This window comes from Ovis aries, chromosome 1, assembly GCF_016772045.2.
Source record: "Ovis aries strain OAR_USU_Benz2616 breed Rambouillet chromosome 1, ARS-UI_Ramb_v3.0, whole genome shotgun sequence".
Taxonomy (NCBI): Eukaryota; Metazoa; Chordata; class Mammalia; order Artiodactyla; family Bovidae; genus Ovis; species Ovis aries.
The window spans coordinates 123,864,483-123,887,856 of NC_056054.1; the positions used below are offsets into that span (position 1 = coordinate 123,864,483).

The 23,374-nt window shown below is 47.2% G+C and overlaps 2 protein-coding genes across 4 annotated transcripts in view; one reads left to right on the forward strand and one right to left on the reverse strand.

The window, feature by feature from the left end:
- URB1 (URB1 ribosome biogenesis homolog) overlaps nucleotides 1-1,508 on the forward strand; it is a 76,062-nt gene extending 74,554 nt beyond the window's left edge. Inside the window, exon 39 of the mRNA XM_027978333.3 lies at nucleotides 747-1,508. Coding sequence (XP_027834134.2) covers nucleotides 747-928 — 182 coding nt within the window. The 3' untranslated portion in view covers nucleotides 929-1,508. The remainder of the gene's footprint in view (nucleotides 1-746) is intronic.
- Nucleotides 545-22,592, reverse strand: MRAP (melanocortin 2 receptor accessory protein). 3 transcript variants are annotated; one of them, XR_009597747.1, is made up of 4 exons: nucleotides 22,386-22,592; nucleotides 7,612-7,711; nucleotides 4,986-7,273; nucleotides 4,259-4,812 (listed from the first exon to the last, which is right to left on the reverse strand). XR_009597747.1 is itself a non-coding variant. In XM_027978362.2 (4 exons), the coding sequence occupies exons 1-4, from the start codon at nucleotides 22,489-22,491 to the stop codon at nucleotides 4,448-4,450; spliced, it is 660 nt and encodes a 219-aa protein (XP_027834163.2). In that variant the 5' UTR covers nucleotides 22,492-22,592; the 3' UTR covers nucleotides 4,259-4,447. The 3 variants fall into 3 exon arrangements, 2 of the variants coding, with proteins under 2 accessions (XP_012041776.3, XP_027834163.2); XM_027978362.2 differs by having other exon boundaries at nucleotides 4,986-5,074; XM_012186386.5 differs by lacking the exon at nucleotides 4,986-7,273 and having other exon boundaries at nucleotides 545-4,812.
- Between the last annotated feature and the right edge of the window lie 782 nt (nucleotides 22,593-23,374).

Here is a 23,374-nt window from a genome sequence, read left to right on the forward strand (position 1 = left end):
GGTGTGGGGGCTTCCCCAGTGGTGTTAGCGGGGAAGAACCTGCCTGCCAGTGCAGGAGACATGAGACTCGCAGGTTCGATCCCTGAGTGGGGAACATCCCCCGGAGGTGGGCAGGGCAACCAGCCCCAGCATTCTCGCCTAGGGAATCCCCACAGACAGAGGAGCCCAGGGGGTAACAGTCCATGGGGTTGCAAAGAGTCGGACATGACTGAGCGACCTAGCACACGATACAGGTGGGCCTGCATGGATGAGGCACCGGCAAAGGCGATAGGAGGACAGCAGGGAGGCTGTGGGCATGCACAGGGAGCTCCTCCACTGTGGGGAGGGTTGGCCCTTCAGGGAGGGCTGGAGGGGGCAGAGACTGGGCGGGGCCACAGCCGGGCAGTGAGCTCACCTGGTCGCAGGGGGCCTTGCTGTCTCCCCTGGCCTGCAAACCTTCTTGCCTGTGCCCGTGGCTCAAGGGCAACCCTCCCAAACTTTAGTTGCGGTTCTTGGCCTGGGTGGGTCAGCACCAAGGAAGAGGTTTACATTCAACACACAGTCATCACGTGAGAAAAGAGAGAAGTTTTAAAACGAACAGGAAAGATGAACCCAGCAGTTAAGTACAGGCAGGACTAACATATCCGCACACTCACTGCAGGTTGCCACCTGGGGCCGAGCGAGCCCCAGGTCACTGTGCGTGGGGTGGGCAGCTCATTCCCAGCTGACCAGCTTGCGTCCTAATGGCCTCCTTGTCCCTTCCTCAGCTGCTGCCGCATTCCTGGTGTCTTTGTACATTAAGGACATCTGGCTGGGGGCCCAGCGGCCAGACACCCTCCTGAGCCATGTCCGGATGGTCCTTGACGCCGTGGAGAACTCAGGAGGGGGCGATGAGGAGGCCATCGTCCGGCTCTGCAGGGACATCGCGGCCACTGTCCCCAACACCTGACCCTTGCGGCTGGCACCTCCAGCTCCAGGTTCCAGGAGTCAAGTTGAGTTGAGGATTTCCATGGAGGGCCTGTGAGACGCAGGCTGTACGTGTCGACCTGCTGTTCTGACAGGAAGCCTTGGTTTCCTTTAGATGACTGATACAGAAGAAGCTCAAAGGACCGTGTATGCAGAGAGGTCAGGGTTACAGGTGGCCTGGGTGGCCCTAGGCCCACGAGCCCCGCTCAGGGAGACCCTTCCTCTACGGCGCTTGCTGTTCCTCAGAGAAATACCTCAAACTGAGGTAACCCTGAAGTTGAAATGTCTAAAAGTATATGAGACACAGGAGCCTGAAGACAGATGGGTCATGTTTCCTTTTCATAAGAAGTCGCAGCAAAGTTCTATGTAATTTTTTGAATAAACAAGCCTTTCCGGGATTGTGTTAAAGTTATTTTACTAAATAAAAGGATGCTGTACTAAATTCTTAAAGCATAAAACTATTTTGTCTTCTGCTTGGAAAAGACAGCTTTATATTTTTAAAAATTCCTTTTGAAAGCAAGGATTTTGAATTTTATAACATTAATAAATGTCTATTTTTGTTAGGTTTGGTGTTTCATTTTTCTTGACTGAATCACAGACTATTTTTATTCTACAGAAACCTGCATCTTAGAGGTCAGGATTTACTTTTAAGACTCCTAGATAAATTGATATTGTAGCTGACACAAATTGAATATGAAATTTCACAAATTTCATGCCAGGTAGAATTCGGTCCTGTTCATTTGAAGCTCTGCACGTACCCTCGTGCCACGTCGGCACACAGCATTCCTGGTCTGTCACCAGGGAGGTGGCTGTTTATTTACCCTTACGGCATTTATCCCCTAGAGGAAGTCATGGCAACCCACTCCGGTATTCTTGCCTGGAGAATCACCACGGACAGAGGAGCCCGGTGGGGTACAATCTATGAGGTTGCAGAGTCGGACACAACTGAGCAGCTAACCATGTAAGGTTTATAGCCCTGGGAATGGCTTGGCTCCAGTTTAAGCGTTTATACCTGTTTCCCTCCAGTGTCCTTTAGACTCTTTGCTGTTGTTTTTTAAATATATATAATGACTTAAGGTTCTTACAGAAGCAGAAGATATTAAGAAGAGGTGGCAAGAATACACAGAAGAACTGTACCAAAAAGATCTTCACGACCCAGATAATCACGATGGTGTGATCACTCACCTAGAGCCAGACATCCTGGAATGCGAAGTCAAGTGGGCCTTGGGAAACATCACTACGAACAAAGCTAGTGGAGGTGATGGAATTCCAGTTGAGCTGTTTCAAATCCTGAAAGATGATGCTGTGAAAGTGCTGCACTCAATATGCCAGCAAATTTGGAAAACTTAGCAGTGGACACAGGACTGGAAGAGGTCAGTTTTCATTCCAATCCCAAAGAAAGGCAATGCCAAAGAATGCTCAAACTACCGCACAATTGCACTCATCTCACACACTAGTAAAGTAATGCTCAAAATTCTCCAAGCCAGGCTTCAGCAATACGTGAACTGTGAACTTCCTGATGTTCAAGCTGGTTTTAGAAAAGGCAGAGGAACCAGAGATCAAATTGTCAACATCCGCTGGATCATGGAAAAAGCAAGAGAGTTCCAGAAAAACATCTATTTCTGCTTTATTGACTATGCCAAAGCCTTTGACTGTGTGGATCACAATAAACTGTGGAAAATTCTGAAAGAGATGGGAATACAGACCACCTGACCTGCCTCTTGAGAAACTTGTATGCAGGTCAGGAAGCAACAGTTAGAACTGGACATGGAACAACAGACTGGTTCCAACTAGGAAAAGGAGTACGTCAAGGCTGTATATTATCACCCTGCTTATTTAACTTATATGCAGAGTACATCATGAGAAATGCTGGACTGGAAGAAACACAAGCTGGAATCCAGATTGCCAGGAGAAATATCAATAACCTCAGATAGGCAGATCATGGCATCTGGTCCCATCACTTCATGGGAAATAGATGGGAAACAGTAGAAACAGTGTCAGACTTTATTTTTGGGGGCTCCAAAATCACTGCAGATGGTGACTGCAGCCATGAAATTAAAAGCTGCTTCCTTCTTGGAAGGAAAGTTATGATCAACCTAGATAGCATATTCCAAAGCAGAGACATTACTTTGCCAACTAAGGTCCGTCTAGTTAAGGCTATGTATTTTCCAGTGGTCATGTATGGATGTGAGGGTTGGACTATAAAGAAAGCTGAGCGTCAAAGAATTGATGCTTTTGAACTGTGATATTGGAGAAGACTCTTGCAAGTCCCTTGGACTGCAAAGAGATCCAACCAGTCCATTCTGAAGGAGATCAGACCTGGGTGTTCATTGGAAGGAATGATGTTGAAGCTGAAACTCCAGTACTTTGGCCACCTGATGCAAACAGCTGACTCATTGGAAAAGACCCTGATCCTAAGGGATTGGGGGCAGGAGGAGAAGGGGACAACCAAGGATGAGATGGCTGGATGGCATCCTGGACTCAATGGACATGGGTTTGGGTGAACTCCAGGAGTTGGTGATGGACAGGGAGGCCTGGCGTGCTGCGATTCATGGGGTCGCAAAGAGTCGGACACGACTGAGAAACTGAACTGACTGACTGACTGAAAGTTCTTAACAAGACAGGAGTAATGCTCTGTGCATTTATCCCCTTCCTACAAGTCAGGCTGATCATCTAGAAGGCAAGGAGTGTTCACTTCTATTCCTTCCCCTGCAAAATACCCACAGTGGTGTTCTTAGAATATTCTGAAGCCAGAATGCTATGTTTAGATTCAAGTTGGAAAGGCCATGTGGTCCTTTCTCCCTTTGTGCATCTCTGGAGCCCATCAGTGTCCCTTTCCCCATCTTCCCTTCTAACCCACTGCCCCTGGGTCTGGCCGGCCGAGCCTGGCCCTAACCTGGCAGAATTATTTTTCAGTCACTTGGGATGGGGTGGGGTGGGGTTTGTGGGCTTCATGGTGTGATGCTGGCTCCGGACAATTTGCCTGGAGGAAACTCAGGCCCTAGAGAACTAGGTCCTTCGGGGGTCTCAGGTCACATGAAGTCACACCCAGCACGGGACCCTCCTGCCACCTGGGCTCAGGCCCTGCCGGCTGGACCCGGCTGCATGGAAGGTGTGGCTTGGGTCCCTTGACCACAGTCAGCAAGCCTGGCCGGCTGGGTGCTGCAGGGGCGTGGAGGGGAACCTGGCAGGCCCTTCCCAGGTGCCCTAAAAGAGGCACAGATCAGCCAGGTGAATGAGTCAGTTATAAAAAGAATCTTGCAGAAGTAGTAGCTGAAACTAAAAGGTGACATAGTAAAGATTAGTGAATACATTTTCATTTTCATTCATATGTATTTTGTTTTTCTGTGCTCAACGCAAACGTAAGTGGTGAGTGCACTAAATAAAAAGGAGCAGTATTTGTGCCTATTTCCCTCGGTTGGCTGGGTCTGGCTGTCAGCCCAGGATAAATGCTTACACGTGCCCCCTGGTGGAGTCATTCTTGACCCACTTGCCTGTCCCGCTACATAAACAGGCTTTCAGAGGGCACGTGGGTATGGGGTGTTGGTTCTCCCATCGAGAGGTTCTGTCTACAGGGGAGGCTCACTGGGCGTGTTGCTGACGTCAGCTGGTGCCCTGTAGGTCCCCACCGAGGGCCAGTTCCCAGAGGAGAGCAGGGTAGTCCTGGGGGCGCCGAGGTGGAGGGTCTCTCTCGTTGCAGCTGCTGGACAGGCCGGGATGCTCCGGCGTCTGGTTCCTCGACCGAGCTCGGTGGAGGCTGCAGGGTCCCCCGGGGGGGGCCTGGGGTGCTGGGGTTGCCTCCAGACGTAGAGCGGGAGGTTGAGGCCAAGACTCCAGGGACATGTTGGGGGCTCCTGGGTGGCGTTCCTGTGGACAGAGCAGATGGGAGAAGACATCCAAGCCTCCAAGGGAAGAGTCCTTCCTGGGGACCTCCTGCCTGGCCAAAGCCTAAGGAGGAAGTTCTCCCCAGGCCAGAGCCCCTCTGCTGGGGGAGCAGGCCCGGGGGTGGGGTGGGGGTCAGCTTGGCTCACCGAGGTTACCTCGGTCGAGAAATAGAAGAGACGAGGAAGTGCTCCATGGTGACCTTGACGTCGGGGCTTTCCCGCTGACCCGGTGTGTCCATTCACAGCTGGGGGGGCAGGGGGACGGAGGGGTATCTGGTCAACCTTCCGTCCACCCACGTGGGTGAGTGCAGCTCGTCTTGTCTGTGCCTCAAGCCAACTCGTGTCCCAGCCAGAGACACGTTCTCCCTGGATGGACCCTCCTGCCCTTGAGGTGCCGGGGCGGTGGGCAGGCCACCTGCCTTCGGTTCCATCAGTGAAACGGGATGACAGTAACAACTGCCTCATGGCGTCAGCGTGAGAGGAGACCATGAACTGATCGGTGTCTGAGCTAGAGAGCTAGGCCACGTGGTTACAACTGTAACGTGAATGAAGAGGGTCAGGAAGGGGAGCGCAGGGAAGCAGGGCCTCCTTCCAGAGGGACTCAGACGACGCTAGCACGATCTTTTTTGTTAAATAGTTTTTGTTTGGTTTCAGCATGGGAAGAATGCCTCTTTGGGAAGCAACTCAGTATTCTCTTTCTGAAATCTGACTTAGGACCCATTGGCCCTCCCTGAGTGAAGGAGGAAGCAGACAGAACAGGCTTTATCTTGAAAGCAGGACTCCCATCTTAGGCCTGACTGGACTTTGAGCTATATGCCCAGTATCTCTGGAAAAGACATGCCAACTGGGAAACCAGGCCTCCGGAAGGAAGAGCCCCAGGGCTCTCCATCGCCTGAAAGAGTACCCTAAGTATCTGTGTAACTGAGTAGAATCATACATTTTATTATGCTTATTGGGGTATGACCACAGGCCTATTGATAATTGTCCACTGTTAACTACCTAGGCTTAAGGCATATGAATCACAGGTTAACTTTGATAGTATCTTTCTTTTCCTTTGTTCAGACTAGTTTCAGGGAATTTGGGGAAGTGGGTTTGGGCACATACACTTAGGGTATATAAGGTTTTCACAAAAACTGCTCGGGGTCCTTGGCTAAGAGGAGACTCTGCCTTGGGCCCGCGGGTGTAATAAACTGCACTCCACTATCTGCATTGTCCTTCTGAGTGAGTTTTTTTCCGGGAACACGTGTCTACAACAGGGAGCATTCCTTGTCTGTCACGAAGTCCCTGGAGAGTGTTTTGTTTAGCAAGCCACGTGGCCGGTCAGGGGTGGGGGGCGGGGAACAGTATCCTCATTTTGTCCTGTTGTCAAATCGTAGCTCAGGAGATGGGAGAGACCCCCATGTGCCCACTGGACCTTGGAACCCTCCGCTGGGACAGGAGCTGGTGGTCCTTAGCGCAGGGCTGGCTCCAGGTCACCTCAGAAGAGTAAGAAGACAGAGGCGATTTCTTGGGCTGGTCCATCAGGATGTCTCTTGAGGGTGAGAACCTGCTTAGCTTCAGTGTGAGCTCTGAAAGCTAAAGGACTAGGTCTCCTCTCTGCTCCAAAACTGGTCCCTGCCTCCCACGCCTCCCACATGGGACCGAGGGGCCCTGAACGACCTGGTGGGTGAGACACTCTGGATGGGCAGGTGGGGGAGGGGCTAGAAGAAATAGAGCACCCCCTCAACCCCCGAGGCAAGCCTATCCATCTTCAGATCCTCAGGGGCCTGGCTGTGAGCCCCCACCCCCAGCCCCAGGCACAGGGGCTGCCCTCTGGTTCCCTCAAAAGCTTGGAGACTACTCTTCCCTTCCTCTCAGAACAGCTCTGCTCACCTCTCCCTGCCCCCAGCTTCCTGTGCCAACTCCTGGTTCCCAGTCCCCACGACTTGGTCCAGAATAGGGGCTCAGCCAGCCACCCCCACCCCCACCCCCCAGGTCTTCCTCTGGACACATCAGTGCCTCCTGAGCCCAGCTATTATCCTGCCAGGCCGCACATTTCCAAGGGCGATGGCTAGCCCTCAGTCACCCTCTCTGGGTTAGTTGCCCATCCCTGGTCCCATCAGCTATGGCAGGGAGACCGGTGGTATAGAGCCCCTTGGAAGCGTCGTTCTTAGGACAGCGGTGGCTGTCTTGGGTGGATTAAGCCGAGGGAAATTGAGTGTGGGAGGCCAACTGCATGAACACAGGAGTGAACGTCTAGTGAGCTCAGCTCTAATTACTGCTTGGAACGTGTGGATTGCCTCCAGTTGAAGCACAGAGGTACACAGTAGGCATCTGAAAACAGAAGGTGGCCGTAGATGAGGGTCTTCGCTTTCCTGGTGAACTGGTGACCTGATTGGCACAGGATCGCCTTGGCTTCATTATATGCAGCAGCTTAACGGAGGTATGTTCTATACATACCAGAGCTAAAATGCAAAATCCAGCCATCTTTAGTCTGTTCCCTGTAGTGAGACCATTACCACGACCGTGAAAGAAACCCCCTACCCCTGAGCAGTCGCCTTCCTTTGCTCCTCCCCAGCCCTGGGCAACCACTAAATCTTCCGTCTCTGAGTTTGTCTCTTCTGCCACACTTCACATCCGCAGAGTCACACAGTGACTCATGTCTGCCTTCCTTCACTAGCACAGTGTTTCTGAGGTTCATCCAGGTAGCATGAATCAAAAGGCTTTATTCCTTTTCATGGCCAAAGAGTATTCTGCCTCGGACACAGTGGCCCCCTGTTTAGCCACACACCCCTGTCCTTACCTCGTCTGTGGAGAGCCTGACCAGGACATGTAGAGAAGGATGAGGAAGAGAAAAACCAGGAAAGCTGCCAGGCTCACCCAGAAGGCGATGGCGATCGAGTCTGTGGGTGGGGACATACATGTTGATGTCAGTGTGATCTCCCGTGCCCCACGGTCCCCATGTGCTGCGGAACTGGGACTCCGGGAGAGAGCCTTCTCAGTAAGTGACCCGGAGATTTTCCCGTCAATAATCACCCTGAGGGGCTCCCCTGGTGGTCTAGTGGTTAAGAATCTGCCTTCCAGTGCACCGTATGCATGTCTGTGTGCTGAGTCACTTCAGTCGTGTCCGACTCTGTGTGACCCCATGGACTGTGGCCCTTCTGGCTCCTCTGTCCGTGGGGATTATCCAGGCAAGGATGCTGGAGTGGGGTGCCATGCCCTCCTCCAGGGGATCTTTCCAACCCAGGGATCGAACCCGCGTTTCATACGTCTCCTGCCTTGGCAGGCAGTTCTTTACCACTAGCAACACCCAATGCAGGGTACATGGGTACAATCCCTGGTCAGGGAACTAAGATCTCACATGCCACAGGGCAACCGAGCCTGCTCCAGAAGTAGAGAGCACTGTGCCACAACGAAGACTCAGCACAGCCAAAATAATAATAACAATGAAAAATGATGATAACCTTGGGAAGGAAAGAGGCAGCAGGGACCTGGCTTTTTCCCAGAGCAACTAGTCACTGGGTCAGTTTAGGGTGATGACTGAGGGAAAAACCAGTAAATGAAACTGTTCCCACGCCACCCCTACCCCCCACCCCGGACTTGATTTTTTGGCTGCTTCTGTTGCTCAGAGAGTGGGTTTTCCCTTCTTCCTTCCTCCCAGGAAGAAGAAAGTGCTGTGAGCAATTTTATGTGGCAGGACAGCCTCCCCTCTCCTGTGAGGACTGCAGCCCCTACCAGGAGCCTTCTGCAATCAGCCCAGTTGGGGACCGCTTCAAAGACCCCAAGATCAGAGACTTAGAAAAATGATATGCACCAAACAATGCTGCTAACCTCCTCCGGAGAGGGCCAGACTGTGGAGATGTTACCCAAGGCTGCCCCAGCCAGGCTGCTGGAGGTGAAAAGAGATGGTCCCTCTCTTTTCGGGGCACAGGGCCAGCTGGGGAGCTGTGGCAGGAGGAAAAAGCACCATTGCAGCCACCACTGTGGCTGTATCAGTGGCTGGAGGTGAAACACACAGGAAAATCAAGAAGGATGCTCAGCCTCTTCTGGGCCCTGGTAGAACCTGGTGGAACCTGGCGGTTTGGGAGGTACCTTTATCCAGGGCTCTGGGTCAAAACATTCAGCAAGTTGCTAGGGAACTGTAGGAGTGTGTTTGTTTCTCTTGTTTGTTTCTATGGCTCTGGGCACAGAATTATTATTGTTTTAGTAGCTAAGTCGCGTCCAACTCTGTGTGACCCCATGGACTGTGACCCACCAGGCTCCTCAGTCCATGGGATTCTTCAGGCAAGAATACTAGAGTGGGTTGCCGTTTCCTTCTCCGGGGGATCTTCCTGACCCAGGGATCAAGCCCATGTCTCCTGCATTGTGGGCAGATTCTTTACCACTGAGCCACCAGGAAAGCATACTGGGTTCATAATTAGTCTCTGCAACTATCTTATCCCAGACACACTCTCGCCCCAGGACAAGATGCCCCAGACTGGGATATGCTAGGCACCCACGTGCACGACCCAAGGAAACCACTGAAGGATGGCAATCAACAGGCATGTGGTAAGCGCCTATGCAAGTCAGGCTTTGCTGGGAGCTGCTAAGGACCCCGAGGAGGCCAACCTCGCCCACCAGAAATCGCTGGCCCCCTTTAGGATTCTGCATCTGTCCACCAGCATCCTCCTCGACACTCTTGCTACATCACCAGCACTAGTCCTGCCCTGCCTTCTGTTGGGTTCTGTTCAAACAAAAGAGATTTCTGTGATGTATTCAAGTTAAAAAGTGCTAATAAATGGGTAAATAAATGAACAAATAACTGAATGGGTGAATGATTAGAGATGTGTGGGGTAAATAGTAATTATTGAGTAAAATTGTTACCTCTGCCCTCTATGACCCAAGACAGCTAGAGGGAGAAACTAAAACCTTATAAGAGTTGATTTTAAATCCTAAAAGTGTCAAAAACAGGTAATAAGGAAAAGATGCAGTATTGGCAAAAGGCCTCATGGACTCCACCACCTTGAAATGTATCAGCAAGTTGGCACTCACACTGCAGAGAGGCAAGGACTGCAGAGCCCCCCAGGCTGACTCACACCCTCTCTGCTTTCTGTCCCTGATCTGAGAAATGGCTGGCCTGCCCTGCAGCATCACACTGTTAAAGGGGATGCACGGGCTCCTGGAAAACAGGAAATGAGGTTGCTGCTGTCTGTACTAAGCTTCTTTTTTAAAAAATTTTTAAAAATCCACAATCTGGGATAAGAAGTCTACAAAATGAGCCTGGAACATCTTGTCTTCCAGAAAGCAAAAAAAGCTATAAAAACCCAAACAAAGCAAGCTCCTAACATAGCCAAATATTGTGTTAGTTTCAGGTGTACAGCAAAGTGAGTCATCTCTCTCTCTCTCTCTCTCTCTCTATATATATATATATGTATATATACTTATATACATACATACATATACACATGGCTTCCCTGGTGGCTCGGCTGGTAAAGAATCTGCCTGCAATGCAGGAAACCTGGGTTCGATCCCTGGGTTGGGAAGATCCCCTGGAGAAGGGAACGGCTACATACTCCAGTATTCTTGCCTGGAGAATTCCAAGGACAGAGGAGCCTGGCAGGCTACAGTCCATGGGGTCGCAAAGAATCAGACACGATATACACTCTTTCTCAAATTCTCTTCCTATATAGGCCGTTACAGAATATTGGGTAGATTTCCCTGTGCTATACAGTAGGTTCTTATTAGTTTTCTATTTTATATATAGTAGTGTGCATATGTCAATCAAAAGAAGCCCCTGACTTTCGAAGTGTTCCTTGTCTGCTCACTGTGTATTATTCCCCAGAACCTGCTTTAATTCAACTCTGTCCTAAAGAGTCACAATTTATTGTCTAACCCTCAAAGTGTAAGAGTATATATGTTCTCAGAAAATATGGTTTGGGAGTTCTAATGTTTAAGGAAGTTTCAGATTTCTGCAGACACTAACACTCTTTTTCTTTCATTTTAAAAAAAATGCAGGATTTGAGGTCTTTGGTACCTAGATAAGTTCCATCAGAGCGTCGAAGAAAACAGCATCAGAAATTGAGCAGTTCAGACGCCCTTTCCTGTCTCCCAGGCTCACTCTGTCTGTCCTAGCCCTTGGTCATTATCTCCAGATGCTGAGCAGGAAATGAGATGACACCTCTTCCAGAACACAGAGTCTTCTGAGAAGTGAAATTTTAATTTTGTCAGACCAAAAGAGCGAGCAGCAGACACCAGCCGTTTCCTGCACGGCGTTCTCTTTCATCATGTGCTTTTGAAAAAGCAGCCAAGAAAATAGGGTTTTTTCCTCTTCCTCCTAAAGGGTCAGCCTAAGTGCTTGGAAAGAACATTTTGTTACAAGGGCAAGAGCTGTCATTCTCCAGGGTGGGAAATGTTGAAACAACCCAGAGCTTGTCTTTACAACAAGAAGCGCCAGACTGGCTTGACAATAAAACTGGTTCAGTCATGGAAAACTCCCCTTCCCTTCCCTCTTCTCCAGAGTCCCAGGAGAAAGTTAACAGCAAGATTTTTCCCTTCCTGGGGGATAATAATGGGGTTGAGAGCCTAGACTCTGGAGGAGGTCGATTTTGAGTTCAAATTCTGACGACTATTTCCTAGCTTTTTGATCCCAAGCCATCTGAGATTTTTGCATCTCTAAATCTGTTTCCTCATCAGTTAAATGGGGATGATAGTGTGTGTTATATAGGATGTTATGCAAATTAAATAAAATAATATGCGTAAACAATGCCCATGGCAGGATTTCCTCATGTGATGGTTGTGAAATGATCTGTACATAGAATTAAAATCATTATTTCTGTTAAGAGGGTTTTGTGGCACGTGATGTCGCTGCTTCCTTCAAGCGCCCTAAAACGTAAGCTACGTAAACGTAAAGGTAATTGTTCTTGTCAATCCTTCACCTGCTTCCATAGTAATAGAACCCCTCCTGTAGCTAGGCACATGGCTGCCTGAGATAAAGACTGTATTTCCCAGCCTCCCTTTCAGTTAGTATGGTCATGTGACAAGGTTCTGGCCAATGAGATGTGAATGGAGCATTTGCAGGCCGGCTTCTAGGAGTCCTGCGGAGATGGCTGGATTTCTAACACATGCATTCCTTCATATTCCCTTACTCCATTTTGCTGCCCAGAACACGGATGTGATGGCTATAGCCAGGATTGGAACGTGATGGTGAGGACACATCCCAGGGATGACAGAGGTGTGAGCTGAAACAAAGCCAGTCCTTGAAGACTTCATAGAGCTGACCTACCACTCTGCCCTGCAAACTTTTACATGAGAGAGAAATCAAAGTCTGTTTTATCTGGTACTCCATTAAAGTAACCAATTTTCTGCATTGAATCTGGACAAAAATCAATAAATGACTTCTTAAATGAACATACCAAAACTGACAATTCCAAATAAATGCTGACCTTCAAAATAATCATCCCCTCTCTACTGTGGTGGTGGTGGTGGTTTGGTTGCTAAGTCGTGTCCGCCTCTTTCGACACCATGGACTAGAGCCTGCTGGGCTCCTCTGTCCGTGGACTTCTCCAGGCAAGAATCCTGGAGTGGGCTGCCATTTCCTTCTCCAGGGGGTCTTCTTGACCCGGGAACTGAACTCAGGTCTCCTGCATGGCAGGCAGATTCTTTACCGACTGAGCTACGAGGGAAGCCCTCTCTACTGTAGAGCCTTGTAAATTTCCTAAAATACCTGTGTTGATCAAACATTTATAAATTCTTCTTTTGGAATTACCTTCAAGGATACACACACACACACACACACACACACACACACACACACACACCAATCTTGCCACTTTATGAGAGCATCTTTTTTTTTTTTGAGATCATATCTTATTTTCAATACCCAAATGGTACCAATCACTTAATTTCATTCACCTGATTGGTTTATGGGTGATTTAAACTGTTTACTGGAAGCAAATCCATCTTCCAAAGAAATACATAATGTATCACTGTGGACATTTCATAGAATGTGTCAGAGCCACCAAAGTCAGTTCCAAAGGACGAGTACCAAGCAGGTTTTGAGGAATCATGGACTCACTCAAGTACGACAGCTCCATATGAGGCTAGCTTGATGGGAAATTTGCTCCAAGATTACATTCTCAATCTTTGTTTAAAAATCCCTTTCAGTGCTTACATCGTACCCATGGAACTGACCGTCTGCAGAAGGCTTAGACATCATAATAAAAGTTCTGGGACTTCCCCAGTGGTCCAGTGGTTAAGAATCCACCTTTCAAGGGATGGATCCTTGGTTGGGGAACTAAGATCCCACATACTTGCAGGGTTACTAAGCCCACTGAAACTAGAGAGCCTGGGTGCTCTAGAGCCCCTGATCCTCAACAAGAGAAGCCCAGCTGCATGCTGCAACTCAGTGCCACAACGAAGACCCAGCACAACCCAAAAAAGGAAAAGTTGTAACCTGAACTTGTTTGCTGCGACTGAAAGAGATGAATAGCATCATCGACTCGATGGACGTGAGTTTGAGCAAACTCTGGGAAATAGTGAAAGACAGGGAAACCTGGTGTGCTGAAGTCCATGGGGTCGCAAAGAGTTGGACATGACTGAGTGACTGAACAGCCACAACAACCCGCACTTGATTGCTCTGGCCAGAAGAGAAGATTTATAGAAATCAGTCTTTACCCCAAAGTCTATTCGCTGTGTTCAGAAGAAATTGGTTAGTGATTGTTCAGAAGAGATTGGTTAGTGATGTGTTTTTGTTCTTCTTCTCCCAGCTGTTGGAGAAGCAGATGAACAGACTGCCTTATTATTGAAGCTGCCAGAGGCAGTGCCTCAGCAGAAGTCGGTGTGGGCTATGACAAATTCTTTCTAACTGGTAATTAAAGGAAGGAGGCATACTGACCTAAGAGGTAAATAATACAGCAGTAAGGCCAGGCACTACCCAAGGGAAACCAATCCACCTCGATACTCCCTGCAAGGGAGCATTCAACCAGTATTTGGAGACTCATCGTATTAACATTATCTGTATTGTCACTGTAAGATGGGAATATGAGATTGTCTCTTTTCTCTCCAGAGCCTAGCCTCTGAAAAGGGAACAGAATCAAATGTGGAATCAGTTTGTTCAGGCAGGGTCTCAGGAGACGGATTTCTGTTTTCCACCTTTTTGACAGTGTTGGGGAGATTCTTAACATTTCCATGAAACAGAAGCCATGTCTAAAAATCACAGGGGTGACAATCTTTGTGAAGTCCCTGTAACAGAATCACACACCAGATTTCAAGCCTTCCCTGAGGAAGGGCAACCCACAGCCTTCAACTCGGCGTTGAAGGCTCATAAAAATGTGTCTGCATCCCGAGATCTTTCCAATTATCCATCCAACCATGATGGAATAAATTGCACCATCTGGGTATGAACACAAAAATCTTAAAATCCTTCCTGCTTGTTAGGTTAACACATGAACTCGGGTATTTTTTCCTTCTATTTTGTCTTTTTCTCAATTTGACATAAGTCGAACCCCATCTGGCCTTCGCCATGTCAACCTGCTGCCCCAGGTGACCTTCTGGTGAGGTGGTCTGAGGGAGAGCTTTGCCTCTCTGTTTCCCTCTAAAGCATCTTTCTGTCATTCATGTGCACAGACCTGGGGCGTGATGGTTTGTGATTTGTTTGACTGGGATGGAAATCCAACCCAGAGAAACTGGCAAGGAGAGAAAGTCGCATCTGTCAGCAATGGAGGTCACCTGCTTTCTGTGGCTGACCTCTCTCCAAGCTCACCTGGACTCGCACCTACCTTCCTCTGCCTTCAAAGCCAAGTAACAGAGCATCCCTGAGACAGCCTGATGTTGCTTCTGCCGATCATTATAAGAAACAAAAGTGATACAGTGATATGGGAGCACAGACTTTGGATGAGGGAGAGTTCTGGTTTTGCATTTTTAGGCTCTTTTAAATTTATTTATTTGTGTCTGTGCTGGGTCTTTGCTGCTGGGTGTGGGATTTCTCTAGTCGCACCAAGCAAGGGGCTACTCTAGTTGGGATGCTCAGGCCTCTCACTGCGGTGGCTGCTCTTGTTGCAAAGCACAGGCTCAAAAATAAACTCAAAATGGATTAAAGATCTAAATGTAAGATCAGAAACTATAAAACTCCTAGAGGAGAACATAGGCAAAACACTCTCAGACATAAATCACAGCAGGATCCTCTATGATCCACCTCCCAGAATTCTGGAAATAAAAGCAAAAATAAACAAATGGGATCTAATTAAAATTAAAAGCTTCTGCACAACAAAGGAAAATATAAGCAAGGTGAAAAGACAGCCTTCTGAATGGGAGAAAATAATAGCAAATGAAGCAACTGACAAACAACTAATCTCAAAATATACAAGCAACTTCTGCAGCTCAACTCCAGAAAATAAATGACCCAATCAAAAATGGGCCAAAGAACTAAATAGACATTTCTCCAAAGAAGACATACGGATGGCTAACAAACACATGAAAAGATGCTCAACATCACTCATTATTAGAGAAATGCAAATCAAAACCACAATGAGATACCACTTCACACCAGTCAGAATGGCTGCGATCCAAAAATCTGCAAGCAATAAATGCTGGAGAGGGTGTGGAGAAAGGGAACCCTCCTACACTGTTGGTGGGAATGCAAACTAGTACAGCCACTATGGAAAACAGTGGAGATTCCTTAAAAATTGCAAATAGAACTACCTTATGACCCAGCAATCCCACTTCTGGGCATACACACCGAGGAAACCAGAATTGAAAGAGACACATGTACCCCAATGTTCATCGCAGCACTATTTATAATAGCCAGGACATGGAAACAACCTAGATGTCCATCAGCAGATGAATGGATAAGAAAGCTGTGGTACATATACACAATGGAGTATTACTCAGCCGTTAAAAGAATTCATTTGAATCAGTTCTGATGAGATGGATAAAACTGGAGCCGATTATACAGAGTGAAGTAAGCCAGAAAGAAAAACACCAATACAGTATACTAACACATATATATGGAATTTAGGAAGATGGCAATGACGACCCTGTATGCAAGACAGGAAAGAGACACAGATGTGTATAACGGACTTTTGGACTCAGAGGGAGAGGGAGAGGGTGGGATGATTTGGGAGAATGACATTCTAACATGTATACTATCATGTGAATTGAATCGCCAGTCTATGTCTGACGCAGGATGCAGCATGCTTGGGGCTGGTGCATGGGGATGACCCAGAAAGATGTTATGGGGAGGAGGTGGAGGGGGTTCATGTTTGGGAATGCATGTAAGAATTAAAGATTGTAAAATTTAAAAATAAAAAACTAAAAAAAAAAAAAAAGCACAGGCTCAGTAGTTGTGGCACACGGGCTTAGTTGCCCCAGGGCATGTGGGATCTTCCTGGACCAGGGATCAAACCTGTGTCCTCTGCATTGCCAGGAAGAGCCTCAACCCCCGGACCACAAGGGAAGTTCCTGGCTTTTTCTTTTTTCCTTTTTTCAAATTAACTTATTTGAATTCAAGTACTGAGGACAAAAGTAGGCAAGACTTCTTCGCTTAACACATAGCAGTGGAAGAAGTCCTCTCCCTGGGGCCATTGCTTTTAAGACCAATATCCTGGAAGCGTTCTATAAGTTCAAAGACACCAATTTCTAGAACAATAGGCAGCTACTTACAAGGTTCATGTGAAAGAATATTTCACAACATAGGGAAACAAAAGATAGTGAGGTCAGTAAGAGCAAGGTACAAAATAGCATATACAGCCAGCTCTTATTTGAAATATATCTAGGAAACAGAATGTGTATGGTGAATTGTCTCTATCTGCTTCAGCTGATGGCTAAGACAAAGGTACCACTATAGACTGAATGGTCGTGTCCCTACCACCCCAACATGTGGAAGCCCTAATCTCCAGGGTGATAGTACTTGCAGGTGTGGCCTTGAGAGCTAATTAGGTTTAGAAGAGGTCATGAGGGTGGGGCCCTCATGATGGGATTAGTGCCTTTATAAGAAGAGAAAGAGACCTCTTTCTCCATTTACACCAGGGAAGAGCCCTTCGAGCTCATGACAAGAAGGTGGCCATGTACAAGCCAAGAAGAAATCCTCACCAGGTGTGCGTGCCTGCTGGGTTCTCGGCACTGTTCTGAACTGTGGGGAGACAGACAGACAGACAGGTGGACAAAGCTTTCTGCTCTGCTGGATCCCACATCCTGGTGAGAACCTGCCCCCTAATCATGACAAGTGTCCTGGGAAGAGTCCTGAGGCTTGGCAGCTGGAATTGAGGTCTGGGATCTGTGACTATCCAGCTGGGTGACATTAAGTTATCAGCTTCCATGAGTCCCACATACGTCTATTTCCATACGGTATTCTATAATACCAGGGCACTCTTATTCATGTATGCAACTGTTCCTGCCTAGGCTGTCAACACCTAAGGGTAGATATCTTATCTTAAAAATATATATCTATTTATTTTTAAATATATATGTATTTATTTGGATGCACCAGGTCTTAATTGTGGCATATGGGGCCTAGTTCCCTGACCAGGAATCAAACTCAGAGCATGGAGTCTTAGTCACTGGACGGCCAGGGAAGTCCCAAGGACCTTTTCAACTTTATGCCTCCAGCCTCAGCGCATGGCCGTTTCCTGCCCGCATGTGACCACTACCCTACCGACCCTCACATGTATATATCCACCAAAGCCATATTTTTAGCAAGCAAAGTGCGCTTTGTCTCTTCCCTGCTTACTGTTTTACATGATTTCCCACAGCTTATGGGGATCCTCTGAGGCTGGCCTGCAAGAACTTGTCCCCTGGAGGATCTATTCTTCTTCCCAAAACACCTCTGGGAAGCCCCTCTTTTATATACAGGAATGTAACTGTTCTCTATCCTGCGCCAGTTCTGTTTCCCCTCAGCAGCTCCAGGCAGGAGTTGTTACAAACAGCACACAGAATAGGAGTCCAGTTGCGTGTGGCTGGATAGGCACGCTTGTGCATGTGCTTCAGCGCATGTGTGTGCACGCCTGTGTGCATATGAGGACACAGACGCAGAACCACCCTGGTTGGCTAGGCACTGATATTCTTCTGAGTAGTTGCTGTTGTTCAGTTGATCAGTCACGTCTGACTCTGCGACCCCATGGACTGCAGCCTGCCAGCCTCCTCTGTCCTCCACTGAGAGGTAGCGTGAAGTCATCTACTGAGGGGCATATCCAACTTTAGAAAAGGCATTTGAACATCTTGCAAGGTTGTCCGGTGGTTGGGACTCCAATCCTCCACTGCAGGGGGCCCAGGTTCAATCCCTACTTGGGGAACTAAGATCCCACATGTTGCGTGATGAGGCCAAAAAAAAAAAAAAAAAAAAAGAAAGTAAAAGAAATAAGATGAATAAAAAGCTGGAAACAAATAAAAATATATTTTATATATATCTTTAAATGTGGTTGTAATAACACATTCAGGTAAAGAATCTGCCTGCGAATTGACCTTGCTGATTGAAATATTGGGATGAATGAATCATATGTGTAAACATTCATTACATTTTCTTTCTTGTGTAATAAAATGTCCCCATAAAGTGACTCTCTAAGCTACTAAGTATAAAATAAATTATTCATAAGATTAAATAGAGAACAATGAAAAGAAGAACGTCTCCTGCAGGAGACACAGGAGACTCAGGTTCGATCCCTTGGTTGGGAAGATCCCCTGGAGGAGGAAATGGTAACCCACTCCAGTATTCTCGCCTGAAAAATCCTGTGGACAGAGGAACCTGGCGGGCTATAGTACATGGGGTCACAAGAGTCAGACATGACTGACTAAGCATGCCTGTAGTAACATAACCATCATTCATTTATCCCGTCTCCTGTTGATGGATATTAGGCCATTTCCACTTTCTGACTGTCAGACAGTGCTGCAGTGAACACTGAGATACCTGCATCCTGGTAGACACATGTACGCACTTCCCTAGGCGGACACCGGGACGAGGACTCTGCCTTGTGAACGTCTGTAACTTATTTTGGTTCTTGCCAAGCTGCTCTCCCAAATGGTGAACTCAAGTTTCATCCTATCAACTGCATTTAACGGTACTGATTTCTGTCCTTCCTACCCCAACACTTCAAATATCAGCCTTTTAACTCTCACTGATTGAGTGGTTGTGAAATGGTACCTACTTGTTCTTTCCCAGTGCATTTCCCTGATGACACTGAGCATTTTCTCCTGTTCCTTGGCCCTTTGAGCTTCTTCTGTTACTGTCTTTTCATATCAGTTGCTTGTATTTCTTGGAGAAGGCAATGGCAACACACTGTAGTACTCTTGCCTGGAAAATCCCATGGACAGAGGAGCCTGGTAGGCTGCAGTCAGTGGGGTCGCTAGGAGTTGGACACAACTGAGCGAACTCACTTTCACTTTTCACTTTCATGCTTTGGAGAAGGAAATGGCAACCCACTCCAGTGTTCTTGCGTGGAGAATCCCAGGGACTGGGCAGGGGTGTGTGGCAGGGTGCTGGTGGGCTGCTGTCTATGGGGTTGCACAGAGTCGGACTCGACTGAAGTGACTTAGCAGCAGCAGCAGCTCGTATTTCTTTTCTTTTTTTTTTTTTTTTTCCTGTTGATGGATGGGTTGTGTTGACTTAGGAAATAATAAAGTGGTTTCCATTTTAAGAGAAAAAGATAGTTTTCAAAAGTAGCTCCCCCAAATATAAGGAATAGCCACTGCGGTCTCTTTGTCATTCCTGGAATATACCAGGCACTCCTCTGCTTCAGAGCCTTGGCCCTTGGTGTTCCTAATAGGTTCCTTCCCAAGACATCGTCAAGACTTAATTTCTCACCTCTTCACAGGCCACAGGTGAGGCCTTCACCAGCCGTCTTCCACCCTTCGGTCCCTGCTCTCCTAGCCACGTTTCCCATTTGACTTTTCTTTGGAGCACATCTTGCCATCTGCCATATTTTTCTTGTTTACGGTGAACTAAAAAGACTGCCTCCAATTTTTTGTTTTGCTTATTTTTGGCTGTGCCACACGGCATGCAGGATCTGAGTTTCCCAGGGAGTGAACCCCTGCCCCCTGCCCTGGAAGCACAAGGTCAGAACCACTGGGCCTCCAGGGAGGTCCTCTGCCTCCAATTTTTAACCCTTCTTGCACTAGAACCCATCTAATTCCCTCCTCCTGAATCTGGCCTGGCCTCGCTAACTTACTTACCCAAGACACAGAGCTAGTAAGCGGCACAGTTCAGATGAGAATTACAGCCAACAGGCTTAGAGTCCATGTACCTAGACTCAACAGAGTCACTGGCCCATGGCTGGTCACCCAGAAAACAACAACAAAAACAAGACAATTAACCTATTTAAGGTGCAAACACCCCAGCAGGGGAGGAATTTTGCCTAGCCCCAAATTTCTTTCCCAGAGACAATAGAAATTAAAATCAGGGCATGAAGCCTGGGATATGTGAGACACAAACAGGAATAAGGGAGTCCAGAAAAAGCACCTCTCTCTGTGGATATTAAAGATTCCTGATATCTAGGACTTGGGTATAAAATGGTATTTGGCAGCCTTTGTGATAAATTTAGAATTAACTTTCTAAGACACTTTTCTTAAGACACTTTTGTGATACACTGTATCTTTCTAAGATACTTTTGAGACAGAATATTCTTTTAAGATGGATTCCCTTTTTTCTTAATAAATGAGACTTAAAACTTTATTTATTTGTTTGTTTGTTTATTTTTGGCCATACCACATGGCCTGTGGGATCATATATCTCTGACCAGGAATTGAACCCTGGACCCTGGGCAGTGAAAGCATCCAGTTCCAACCACTAGACCACCAGGGAATTCCCTTAAAATGTATTTCTTAATAGAGTTTAATGTATTTGTTTGGAGTTCCAGTAAGCTGGGTGGGTTTCTTCAAATTGTAGATATCACGTTTTCTATAGTCTGTATGCAGATATGGGAGAGTTATTTAGCCAGTCCCCTAAGGTGTATAACTTGAATACTTTCTGTAAAAATACCAGTGGATACTTACTTTTCATAGGAGGGGCACAGAGCCTGGCTTCTCCCTGTGAGTGTCAAAAGTCCTCAACATCTAGGTTGTCCAGGGTGGGGACAGTGACTGGTCTCTCTGGCAAGATTCCTTACTGAAATAATTGTTATTGGGTTTGGGAATTTGAGGAAGAACTTATTTGACCTCATATCTAGCTCCCCAGGTTGTAAATGTCTGACTCTAGTTCAAAGTGCCAAAAAAAAAAAAAGAACATCTCAAACCTCACACACAATTTAGAGAAAACCAGCCTTCTCCCCAAGAAATGTAAGTTACCTGTGGGTAACAGGTGAGGGCAGAAATTGAGATCATGTGTTCTAAGCTCCTAAAGTTGCTAACAGCCCCCCAACACAAAGTAGCGAGGATCAACTTCAGAGCCCAGGTGATAAGTGAGACGTCAGAAGCTGAGCTAGAATTTTATTTAATTTGTGTTCATTTTAAAAAGTCCTTCCTAAATGCACATCTATATATTGTCCAGGTCAGCATGGATCTTGAAGTTCTGAACTTTTGATAATATCTGTGAGTGGGCTTTTATTTCAGATCTGCCACTTTCTCCCTATTACTCTATGTCTTCCATATTGTGAGTTGCATGTGAAAAAACTCTGCATTTTCATTTCATGGGTTTTTAGCTTGTATCAGAAAACACACCAAATCTATTGTCCCCCCCCCCAAAAGTTTTGCTACAGTGTCAGGAATACAGGAAGTCCTCAGCAAACATGAAACAGAAGTCCTTCACTTCTGGAAGGTGGATATGACATAGGAAAGGGAACACTTCCCAACCAGACATTCTATAGGACTTTCCCCAAGGACCCTGCCAGGGCTCTGCCTCCTTTTATTAAATAACACCAGTGAAGTGAATTTCAGTTTTGAGCTGGTTTGTAACAGACTATTTTTTTTCATATGGGAAGCATTGTGTTCTTTCTAAGGACACATTAATTTTTGACAGACATACTGTGTGATTGTAGTGAAGTCCCTGAAACCTGGGGGACTTCAGGATAGGCAGAAAGGATGGGTTCCTGGAACTTTGTTTTTTTTTTTTTTTTTTTTTATGCTCATTTCCTCGTCTGACTTGTTATCTGGTCGGAGTAACTAGAATAATCAGAGAAGATTATTGAGAAGCTACCGAGTTACTTCAAGATAAAGACTGGGCAGGTTAAGATGAAGAAAAGGCTGTTAACTTGTCTGGTGGTCCTTCATGAGACCATGAAGATGAAGCGTCGCTCGGTATTTTTAATAAGAATTAGTCGCACATCTTAGAAGTGAACACCGTAGCTCCCACATCTACATGGAGACAATGGGAAAACTCGAAATCTATACAGTTTGGAGAAACTCATCTAGTTATTGGACCCCTAGACAAATATAACTCTATTGAGAAATCTGTCTTACCAGTGTAGCCTGCTCCCAAAGTGTCTTAGTTTCTCAAGAGGCTAGTTTCCAACTTAGTACAGAAGATAATAGATACACCCTCCATTCCCTTCTATCTACGAGTTCAGAGTCCCATTCTGGCTTTCCCGTGATATCCTGGGATTCATAAGTGAATGGAGAAAAGCCATCTGTGCCAACCCCCAGCCTCCAATCGGCCAGCTTCCCCAGTTCAGGACTCACGTTTGTTGGCGCTTAGCTTCTTCTCATCCACGGGCATGAGGTCCAAGTAGTCCAGGTAGTATTCGTAGCTGTAGTATGGGGCAGAGGTGTTGGTTCTGTTGGCCATGCCTGCGTCGCTGGCCGGTGGCCCTTCCGGAGCTGCTCTGAGCTCGCCCAGGAGATGGCCCTGCTGATTTGTGTAAAATCATTCAAGTATGTCTGTGGGTCTCCGGACTCAAGGCCTACTCACTTATCAGAGCTGTGGGGCTGGGAGGAAGGTCAGGACATCTTTAGAGTTCAAGTAGAGCGATCCATCCTGCTGGCTTGATGCAGCTCCAAAACAAACAGAGTACGAGGCTGGAGCCTGAGGTCCCTGCGCAAATGCTGGTTGGCCCTCAGCATCCGGACAAGAAAACAGATTCCCCCCAGGACCCTCGAAAGATAAGATGTGGACTAGGACTAGAAAGGACAACCACTTTGGGCCCTAAATAATTAATTGAACCAAATCAAGAGTCTGGCACTGCCAGGCTTGACTTGCATTAAGGCAGCTCTTGGTGCTGTTAAGCAACCAGCAAATCACTGGCCTAGATTCCTTATCTGAGGGTGGAACCTGAGTGATGTCAGCCTTGAACTTGCAACCTCTCTCATGAACACATCACCACTTCATTAAACCCAAAGAACACGCTGCTCCAACAGAATGCACGTCCCAGCTTTCATGTGTGCTCCCAAGAACCAAGCAGTCAGCTGCCTCTGTTCAGACTGGGGAGGCTGTTTTCCAGGTCAAGAACCCGCACAAATTGTGTTCCTGGGAAACAGGGCCCCAGGGTTCACCAGTCCTTGGCTGATGATAGACGTGACAAGGATTCATCTGGTCAGGGCCCAACTCCAAGTTGTACACTCACTTTTCTAAGAGCAGAGATACAAGCAAGAGGAGCGTTCCAAGGGCTGGAAATGAGCAGGACTAAATGTGAAGAGCTCCCTAAAATCTAGCTTTTGAGAATTAGTGATGA

Coding starts and splice junctions, on each gene's coding strand:
- MRAP (XM_027978362.2), bottom strand. CDS start 22,491: ATGGCCAACAGAACCAACACCTCTGCCCCATACTACAGCTACGAATAC. Junction 5,075..7,611: donor TCAGGCTCTCCACAGACGAG/GTAAGGACAGGG, acceptor CTGCCCCCCCAG/CTGTGAATGGACACACCGGG. Junction 4,813..4,985: donor TCTTCTATTTCTCGACCGAG/GTAACCTCGGTG, acceptor CTCTGTCCACAG/GAACGCCACCCAGGAGCCCC.